This window comes from Corvus cornix, chromosome 2, assembly GCF_000738735.6.
Source record: "Corvus cornix cornix isolate S_Up_H32 chromosome 2, ASM73873v5, whole genome shotgun sequence".
NCBI classification, from domain to species: domain Eukaryota; kingdom Metazoa; phylum Chordata; class Aves; order Passeriformes; family Corvidae; genus Corvus; species Corvus cornix.
The window spans coordinates 121843396-121853935 of record NC_046333.1 but is presented as its reverse complement, the minus strand read 5'-3'; the positions used below and the strand labels follow the sequence as shown (position 1 = coordinate 121853935).

Here is a 10540-nt window from a genome sequence, read left to right as displayed (position 1 = left end):
AGTGTGGGACATGGCAGTGTGGATTATGGTGCGCAGGACATCCCTGTGTGGGACATCGCCAAGTGGGTCCTGCCATGCGGATCCTGCGGGAAACACCCGCCACCTGGCAGGACACCCCCGGGGACACGTACCCGCCCCAGCTGCCGCTCCCCTGCACACCGAAGCTTTTCCGCGGCAGCTCCGCCGCTGCCCGGAGCCCTCGGGGCTGGGCGCGGGGGCGGCGGCTGCCCGACCGGGCAGGGCAGGGCAGGGCAGGGCAGGAGCGAGCCGGCCGCCCCCCGCCCCCGCCGCCCGCCCAGCCCGCCCCGCTCCGCCGGGGGCCGGCGGCGGCCGCAGCGCGCAGCGGTGGCGGGGCCCGCTCGTCGGGGCGGCGCGGCGGTGATGGGCGGCACGGCGCTGTCGGGAGCGCTGTGGCTGGGGCTGCTGTGGGCCGGGAGCGGGGCCGGGGGCAGCTGCCAGGGAAAATGCTGCCAGGGCCGGGATGCCGCCTGCGTCGGCGAGGGATGGAGGGAGGGAGGTGGCTACGGGACCTGCTACTGCGACGGAGGCTGTCGGCGAGCCGGGGACTGCTGCCACGACCACGGCCAGGCGTGCCCGGGTAGGTGCGTCCGCCTGGCCCTGGCGAGCGGGGCGCGGGTGGAGGGCGGCCGGGCGGGAGCCCGCGGCCCGGCCCTCTCTGCGGGTGCCGGGAGCTGGCTGCCTGCCGGGGCTTCGCGGGATGGAGGTTCCGCCGGGGTTCAGAGCTGGGGCTCAGGACTGAGAGAGGGGCAGATTCCTCCTTCCCCAGCCCCGGGGCGAGGGCATGAGCAGACACCAGGTTGGGGCAGCGCCAGGGTAGTGGTAGGCTCAGGAAGGGGGACAGAAACTTTTCTCTCGCTAGAGAGAAAAGCTTTCCGGATCAGCTGTAGTGCAGTGACAGTCTGAAGTTATTTTACCTCTAAAATATTATGTTACTTACTTTTCACTCAGGCAAGTCCCAAACAGAAATTGATTGCGGGGGGATGTCTGATTACAGAGACAGCAGGGAGATTAATTTAGCACCGCCTGTGTCTCTCAGCTGATTTCTCACATCCTGACAAACAAATATCAGTGAAATAATTGGGGAAGTCCCCACGGTGAGGTTTTGTCTAGGAGCATGAATCCGCAAGAATTTACTGTGGAGGCAAAGGCTTTAAAACAAGCGTAGGAGTATGAGTGAGAGGGTCCTCTGCCAGCCCTCAGGGGATGGCCCGGTCTCCCAGTGAGCACTGGCAAGGAGGGGAAAGTAGCCCAGTTCTACCAAACTGAGTATCCACTTTGTAGGTATTCAGAGCGCCTCTTTTTGTGGGATTTCTACCCTTTTCAGTCTTCACAATTTGACCGACCTCCCTGTGCCTGGGATGCAGGACAGAGACCTTGCTTTGCAGGTGCAGTACTAGTACTCGGTCAGACTAATGTCTCCTCCCTGCTGGCTGGACGCATGCCAGCCTACAGCCAAAAAGTCATGAGCCTCTGCTGCACAGTCGTGCTAATTAGGGTGTATTTAGCAGGCTCAGTGCCACGCTGACATAGCCACATAGCTTTGGGACCCAAGTTGGCTTACATCTGCCCAGATTGGGAAGGGGGAGTACAACTCTCGGATGGTGTAGACCCATCCTAAGGGTTGTAAAGCTTCACAGAAGAACTCAGCAGAGCAGAACTATGACCCCAGGTCTCTAGAAGAAACACGGTCAGCTCTCCCACAGCTAAATAATCTCCTCAGAGTAACAGAAGGGGGAAAAAAAGTGCACCACAAAGTTTGACAGAAGGTAGCATTTTAAAAATTAGCATTTTTAAAATACATTGTTCTTTCATTCAGGAAAGTCAGTAGAGGGAGAACTGGCAAGATGCTTGTCTTACAGCCACAGCATATTGCATCTTTTCAGTAAATCAAATGATTTTTAATATTCAAGCATAAAAGGAGAGAGCTGATAAACATGCACAGTGTTAGCATTAAAACAGCTGTAATCCTTCAAAAAGAAGCTCAAGATTGTGCTTGAAAAGTTCTAGTTTAAACACTTTCTTTACCATGACTTCAGGTGTGACTTCTGGTACCTGATGATGCCTTGCTGTTATCAAGATGGTATTTTTTGTCTCAGGCTCAGTGGTGATTGCCTCGAAAGGCATTATGTGTTTGTACAAGCACACCACACTTTTACCCTGTGTGGGCAGTGGGTGCCATAGATCCAGTCAGGAAGGTGGAGTCTCGGTGGAGCCTCCCTGTCTTGCTGCCTCTCGTGCACCAGAGATGGAATTTGCCAGTCTTTGGTGCCCCAGTTCAGGGAGCTAAACACACAGGGGACTATTTCTGTTTTCTCTATTGCCCATTTCTGCCTGGTTTGACTCCCTGCACTGCCTCACTGCCCAGTTGTGTGATCACCAATGCAAACACAAACAGAAGGAACAGCACATTTTGCATTGGTGGGTGTAGCATGGGAGGGCAGAATTTTGGCACCCTGGTGAGGTGGTCCTAAAACTCACACATCCAAAAACTAAATTTACAGAAGTCATTCTTTTAAAGGCAGATGATCATATATCCTCTCTATGGCAAGCAGTCATTAAGTTGTATTCTGTATAAACAGAAATTCTAAATAGTTCCAGTGGAAGTTTTTATCCATTTACACAAGTATGGGTGAAAATTTTAAAGTCTTTTTTTGTTCCTATTGGATGTTGAGGTTGCCCCACTGAGTCTTCCTAAAATCTGTCTCAGTATTTAATGACACCAGGGATGTTAACTGGCACAGTTCACTGTTTTGAATGTAGAGTTCAAAACACTAAAACAGAAATGCGAAGAAAGGTGGTCTGTGGTTCTCATGCTACAGCTTCTTTGTCAACCTGTTAACAACTCGTGATTTCAGCACCTGAAGAAATGGCATTTCATCCTTTGGGGAAAGTGTAAAGTGCCTCAAGTGTAAGTAATCAAGAGATGCATTAGGAATAATACAAAAACAATGCTCCAAAATAAAATAAACCAGTGGAAGAATGAGCATCCTAAAGCTGCCAGCAGCAGGGTTAAATTCTGTCATGCCTAAAAATCGTTGTAGGTCTGGTACTTTATAAATAGATGGCTCAGCAGAAGTCCATGGTATGCTGAACCCGAGTTCAAGAGTTTTTAAATAAATTTCTTTATAGTTGTAACACTGAAGAATATTTTTGAAGAAAGAATATTTTTGTACATAGACAGCATTTTAAAGAGCATTTTAAATAGGAACTACTGTCCAATGAGAAAGCCTGAGAAAGGAATCAGCTCGCCATTTGAATTGAAGTGGTTACTCTGAGAAAATCCAGACATCCTTACACATTACAGTATATGTTGTACAATGAACACACTACAGTCCTCCGTTTTTCTTTTTCCAGAGATGGGAAAAAATGAAATAGAGTTTGACTCAGAAACAAGGATCTGTGTTTCATAGTGCTGCAAATGGAAGACAAAAACAAAGTTCTGACTACTCAAGCTTTCATAAGATAGCAGTGTAATTTTTCTGTGTATTTTTGAAATTCCAAGTGTCTCATTAGCTTCCACATTTTGGTAGGTACCTGAGAACAAATCCTGTCCTTCAGTTTCCTTTGACTTGCATCCTCCTCCTGGTTTCAGTGAATCATCATTTAAGATTGTTGTGTTAACTAAACTGAACAAATAGCAAGACAGGGAGGGATCCATAAAGATGTAGCTATGGGTCCCTGATACTTGTTTTTGTGTTTCAAGAGATGGCACCATTCCTTTTATGTCAGCTCTGGGACCCATTCTCTGTCATGCTGGGGAATTTGACATCTTTCCAGCAAGGCACAAAATTGATCTACTGTTCCTTAATAGTTGTGGGGTACTGACTGCAAGAGCGACATTATTATCCCACTGCCTAAATTCCATTCTAGAAACCCAATATTCTTATTTTTCCACATGACTAGGGCAATTCATCCTTCTTGTTCGAAATCTTGATGACCATAAAATCACCATGTATTGCTGCCGATGACCCATATTTAACTGTCAGCTTGGTTTAATTCCAGTGAGACATGAAGTCATCGCTTTATTTGTTATGCAGTTACTGAGTCCCTTTGGGAGTTTTCTTCATGGAAAATGTGATGTTAGACTTCGTGTTATCTGCATATGAAGGTGCTAATATGGAATTAAAGTTCTGTGGAAATTCATACTTATGCAGGTCATTCATACAGCCAGATTGGAAGGGAGTCAATAGATAAGGAAACAGGCTAGATAGACACTTACTGTCCTTTGGGTAGTTGGGTAGAACTAAGATGTGTGATCAGGTATTGAAGTCTGTGCTTGTACCATTAAATAAAGTGGGGTCAAAGACTGTTTTTGGACCTGCAGACAGGTGGCAAAGACTGTGAGGTCCATACTGCATTTAGCACTTGTCCTGGCTATCCCAGGGTGGGGTCCAAAACATTTTCACTATCACTGGTTTTCTCTTCTAGTCCTCAATTCTTGGAGCAAACAGTCTGAGGGCTGCACTGCAACATGTCAGCGTGGTGCCTTCACAGCCACAGAGGTTGTGTCATGTACCTTGGGGTACCTGGATGTGTCTGAGGACAGTGCCTGGTGGTGCAGTGTCAGGTGTCTGTATGTGGCAAAGGGGTTTTTTTCTGTTATTTTCCAGCACTTTTCTACAGATCATACCCAGCAGCTGTCTGGAAAGGTGTTTATTAGTAAGTAGAGGAAAACACCAGAGAATGCTAATTGTTGAGCAGAATGGGCAGCTGGTGGCCCAGTACCCAGGGCAGCTATGTGGTTGCTTCAGTGGAGTTCCTTAGGGCGTGGGATTCAGCATCTTCAGCCACAATACACCTGGTGCTCTCAGGACACTCAGAAATGGATGAGTTTGGTCAGAACAGCTGGTGCACAGTGAGAACAGAGGAAGGGAATTCTAGTAGACTGGTAAGGACATCTGCCAGGTAGCCTCTTTCAGAGGTTTCATCTGCTTTATGATATTGGTAGTGGTCCAAGAAATCAGAGATGTAGTGACAGAGCAAACACTGCAATTTCTATGTTTTATGAGAAGAGTCACAAATCCCAAGGAGGTTATCACATTGTACTTTTTCTTCCCAATGTCTTGTGCTGGCAGAATCCCAGACGGCATAAAATATTTTCCTGAAAGACTAGTTCGGTCCCATCACTTCCCTGCAACACTGATACAAGTATGTAACTGGTGGTTACGCTGTAAAGGTTCTTGGGGATTTAAACTGTAATCCAGCAATATGGAAAAAAAATCGAAAGCATGTGATATGTTCCATTACAAGCTATTGAGAAATAGTACATATGGGAAAGGAAAAAGTTTTATTTAACTAGATAATGAGAAGCATCACCCAAAACAATCCAGAACCAGTTTAAGATAGCCCAGCCATTGATGATAATGTGTACCATTCCCTAAACTGGAGCACCTACCAGGTGGCCTCCAGGAAAGGAGGCTACTGGGAATGGGCCACCAATCAGATTAAATGTCCTTGTAGGCCACAGGTTGAGGATGACACGTGTAGGGAAATGATTGCTTATCCCCAGAGAATTCTTCCACTTGATGGATGCCCATGTGTGAGACATTTTTCTTATCTGCTCTTTCACTGCTCTGCCTGCCAAGGCTGTGCAGATTTGAAGTTTCCAGGTGGAGGGGTTGTATTTGTTCCATCAGAGATCATCCTCCTCCAGTCCCTCAGGGCTCAGCCTGCAGTACAGTTTTGAAACTCTGTAGTATTCATTCTACCTGCTAAAGGGAAAATTGTGAGGCCATACAGTTTTCAAAACCAGGGACTTGGTGTTCCTGGAGATGAGGCAGAGGAGAGCAGTTTCATGGAGATATGAAATGGCTGTGTGTTTTTTACAGTTACATATTGTTTTAATGGACAAATACTGTGAAGACTTTTGTGTTATGTAGCTTCTCACTTAGGAATAATGTATCTTCCACCTGTTTTTGTATTCTAGGAGTGACGCTGCAAAACCTTTTCTTCCTCTGCCTGAGGGCAATGCAGTTTCTTACAATTCTAAGTTTACTTTGAAAATAATGGTACTTTCCCCAACATTTTTGATTAAGTTCAGAGGCAGTTTGTGATCCATGAGAACTGAAATTCAAATATCCAGTGGACTGTTCTATAGTTGGAAATGAGCAGGACCTGTGTTAAAACAGGGAAACAAAGCTATGGCAGTGGATATATTTCAGTGTTGAGGAAAAAGGAGTTAGAAATTGATCTGAGGGGAATCAAGCGTGCTGCTACTTAATGTTCCAGCCTTTACAAAAAAAATCTGGTGGTGTAGGAACTGCCAAGGAAGGTCAGACCAGTCTGGTGTAGATAATCCATGAGCTGGTCTCCTTTGAGGCTTCTGCTTTATGCTTCAGAAAAGGGTACAGAGGAACCCCACAGCTGTAGTGAAAGGTTTTGATGAGGGGCTATTTCTTTGTGGACAAGGGATGGAATAGGGAGCCAACCATTGCAGGCAGGTTTGAATGTTCAATTTGAGTAAGCAAACTCCTGGAAGAGTGTTTAAACCCATATAAATAAAATTAGAAAAGAGAAAGTAAAAAAACCCAAACCGAACAAAAACCCCCTTAATATAATCTTATTATCTCAAGCTTTTGAGAGCAATTAGGATAAAACAGATGTGTTAACTACTAATAATGTTTTAATACTGCTTTGCAGCTATTCCCTGTGTTGTGGGGGAGTGGAGTCACTGGAGTGGCTGTGCAGAACAATGCCATCCTGGGTTGCGGATACGTAGGCGCTATGTACAACAGGAACCTAAAAACGGTGGGGAACCATGTCCAGCTCTGGAGGAGAAGGCTGGCTGCCTGGAATACCTGACTTACCAAGGGGAGGACTGTGGCCATGAACATGGTATTCTCTCTTTGATCTCTCTGCTGTACATTGTGTCCATCACAGCCATCATAAATTTTACTGATATCAATGAACTGCAAAAAGAAAAAAAAGCATCTATCTGCAGTTAGCTTGTTAAAAGTACAATTTAGAACTTTACTTTCTACTGTGATATTGCTTTTTATTCAATACTTTGTTTTCCTACTCTGGCTTTTCATAATTTCTATTAAGCAAACAACTAAGCTGCATGTATTCCTGCAGTTGGATATAAGTATCAAATTATCTCTGTGCAAAGTTAGAGCACAAATTCAGTATGAAACAGGAAACAGTACTCCTTGTGGGATTCCAGCACATCCTGTTTCCTCACAGACTAGATTGCATGTATTTTTGATATTCTTCTTCTGAGTAAAGAGAGAGCTTAGCTGTAGGGAATGGGGCTGAGGTCCAATGTTGCCAAGATTTTATCACTTTTTCTATAAAGTGAGCCAGCATCACCATGCACAAGCTCCTGATTCATTCACCCACTGTTACAGTAACTGAAATATGACTCAGCTGTGCCTTGCTGTTTTACCATATCTGTTTTCTTCCTCAGTTCCTGCTTTCATAACTACCTCTGAATACGGTAAAGAAAGAAAAAGACGAGCAGCATCTTCTCTCTGGCCTTCAGACAAAGAAGCAGCAGGGTAATCTATTTATTATATGTATGTGGGTCATCTTCTTCAATAGAAAACAGCTGGCTACAGAGAAAAATGTAATCAAATTTGCAATAATTAAACAATAAGCTATAGCTTGTACTGGTTTTCTCTCCTGCTGTTTATTTGCATGTTCTAGATGTTGTTTTTTATTACTTGCTAATTGTCCTGAATTAGACATTGGGATCATGGTAAATCTGGTGATAGCTGCTTTTGAAAGCCAACAGTAAACAATGCTAAAACAGAGCTGAATGTATCCTAAGTGTAAGTCTGAGAAATTAGGTGTAAGTCTGTGAACAAAGTAGGCTGAATGTGATGGGTCTCAAGAGACCTTTTTTTTTAAACTATTTGACACAAGCAGTAAAAAATTTTGCTTAGTTACCGGTAGAGATGGTTAGGAAGTTTAAATTAGGCTATTACTAGGTCTGTAATGCTCATAATGCTTTGTCCTGTGCTGTTTTCCCTAGAAAAATAAAACTCAGCAATATTCTTAAAGTTTCTTTTCCATTTTCTTTCAGCAGCATAGAAAGAAAAAATATGGGTTACGGAGATATTTTTCAAAATAATTTAAGAATACAGAATACTACCAGAAAGTGAGATTATACATAAAGCACTGGACTGGGGCATAGAATGAGAAATAGTTTACATAATATTTTTAAGAATCCAGTGATTAGGTTAGGGTCAGAAAGAGATTTGTTAATAATGATGATGTCTAACTCGCACTTCAGAAGCACCACCCTTGTGATATATAAGTCCATTCAAAGTGCTTAGCTCGTGCTTCATCTGTGATAATTTGGTACTTTTCCTTCTGAGCAGGTACTGTGTGGAGTTCAGGACAGAATCTCTCTCACGCCACTGTGCTTTGGAGACGCGTCCGTACAGGCGCTGGATGCAGTACCTGCGCGAGGGACACACCGTGTGCGTCGCCTGCCAGCCCCCGGCCATGAGCACGGACACGCAGCGCTGCTCCGGAGATGGACACAACGCACATGGGTAAACAGAGCCAGCTGCAGCTGCCTCTTCTGTAGCAAAACCCAGTACAGGAGTTTGAACATCTCAAGACCTCATTAAAAGCTGCATTTTATTACACCTAAAACATGGAACAGCCCATATCATTTGTAGAGCTGAGAAGGTTTTACTCTTTCAGTTCTCACAGAAATCACTTTTAAAACCTAGATAAAATTGGGAAGTAATTTCAACATAAGAGTTCAATGCTTTGGTTTATTCACTCTTGTGAAGAGATGATGGAACCTCTGTAGTGGAAGAGGACTGTAGGAGCTTGGGTGGTTCGGACGGTCGGGACGGACGGAGACGAGAGATCTCTGAAGTCAGATCTTGGAACATGCGGTTTATTGCAAAGGGCGTGGGTACAGGGGCACTGCTTAGAGCTGCCAGCCGCAGCTCGGAGCAGGCCCAAGAGAGCAAGAGTGTAAAAGTAAGAGCAAGTAGGTAAGAGCGGAGTAAGAGTGAGCGAAGAGGAAGTAAGTAAGAGAGTAAGGGGGTAAGGGAGTAAGTAGAGTGATGCCGAAGTCCTCGTTACAATACAATAAATCATCTTCTGTACTGAATATTCTAATTGTCACTAACCAATCTAATACAAGATACAAATCCTATAGCATTTATATACAGCCTATAAGAACTGTTATATTACCATGGAGTGTTACATCTTAACTCCTAAAAACTACTCTTTGGACCCCTTCTGCTGAGCTAGTAGGGTCTGCTCTGACCCTTGGACCTGCTTGCAAGCAGAGGGTATTGTTCAATCAAGAGGGGATTACCTTCAGTCGGCCATACCATTGTTTTCCAGTTGTTCAGTAACTAAGACTTGGTATCTCAAAGGTGGCCTTCATTTCGATGTCGCTTATAGTTTTCATATTCCCAAAATCCTTTGTCAGGCAATCATATTTATGAGGCTTTCCTGTTTCATCTTCCCCAACAGAGGACTTTTTACAGCTATGGGCACTTTTACTTAAAAAGGGTATTTCCTGCCATAGTCCAAATCTGACTGCAGGTTTAACAGTGGTGGATTGATACTCCCCTCAAACCTATAGACCTGGTTTTTAGAAAAGTAATTGTGAAAGTAGACATTTATTATTCAGAACTGATTTTTATTTGATCCATACATTTATTAATATGCATACTACTTAATACCTCTACAACCAGCTACTCAACCCACCATCCTGGATACTATATTTAGGAATATAATGTCTGCTGCAGAAAGAATTTTAAGAGCTAGATGAGTTAATTAAAGTCTTACATGATTAAACAAATCCAATCTTCTGACATTTTATACAACACAATCCAGTAACACGAAATACACAGCTTTTAATCTTCTAATTTTTCATTTATTGTCACATTTCAGAGATAAAATCTTACACTGGGAAGCAATTGGCAACTCTCAGTGCCAAGGAACCTGGAAGAAGATCCGACAGCTGGAACACTGTTCCTGTCCCCCGGTGCATAGTTTTATTTTTACATAAAGGTTTAAAAGACCTTTAAAATGGCAACAAAAAGAAAAAGAAAACTTAACACCAACGCCAAGAAATCTACACCTTCCTGCTGCATTTTCTGGAGCCTTAGTAAATTTTGAATGAGTTGGAACTTCGGCAGAAGCATTTCAGGAAACTCTCTCTGCCTTAATACAAAATGCTAAGACTGATCTCTGTATTAGAACACTAGAAGCATGTTTCCACGTTTCTCTTCTGTAATTAAAGAGCTAATGTTTCTAACCATAGTAGTTGTATTTCCTGAACTTCTCCATCTTTACTGGCCACAGCCCTGTCTACAGGCACTGCTCCTACTCAATAGTGAGCCAGCCAAACATTTTCAAGTCTGAGAATAGTTACTGTCAACATTTAATAGCAAGGGTGAATAAAAATGAAATTTTTGAGAGCTAAAATTTATTTCAGTTTAGGTCTTTTGTTCCTCTCCGGTACCATCTAGACAATTTTTTACACTGTAACTGCATGAGTATCCTTCCTCTATCCTTCCTTTCATATTCAGCCACCTTCATG

General features: G+C 43.9%; 1 protein-coding gene across 1 annotated transcript; it reads left to right on the top strand.

The window, feature by feature from the left end:
* The first annotated feature begins 354 nt into the window (after positions 1-354).
* SBSPON (somatomedin B and thrombospondin type 1 domain containing) lies at positions 355-10425 on the top strand. The gene is made up of 5 exons (XM_039548739.1): positions 355-598; positions 6661-6855; positions 7427-7517; positions 8343-8519; positions 9889-10425. Exons 1-5 carry the CDS (start codon positions 382-384, stop codon positions 10004-10006), a joined length of 798 nt encoding a protein of 265 aa, XP_039404673.1. The 5' UTR covers positions 355-381; the 3' UTR covers positions 10007-10425.
* The last annotated feature ends 115 nt before the right edge of the window (positions 10426-10540 follow it).

Excerpts from the sequence above, each read along its gene's own strand:
- SBSPON (XM_039548739.1), top strand. The coding sequence starts at position 382 with ATGGGCGGCACGGCGCTGTCGGGAGCGCTGTGGCTGGGGCTGCTGTGG. Across the intron at positions 7,518-8,342 it reads TCAGACAAAGAAGCAGCAGG|GTACTGTGTGGAGTTCAGGA; the intron begins GTAATCTATTTA and ends CCTTCTGAGCAG. Across the intron at positions 8,520-9,888 it reads GATGGACACAACGCACATGG|AGATAAAATCTTACACTGGG; the intron begins GTAAACAGAGCC and ends GTCACATTTCAG.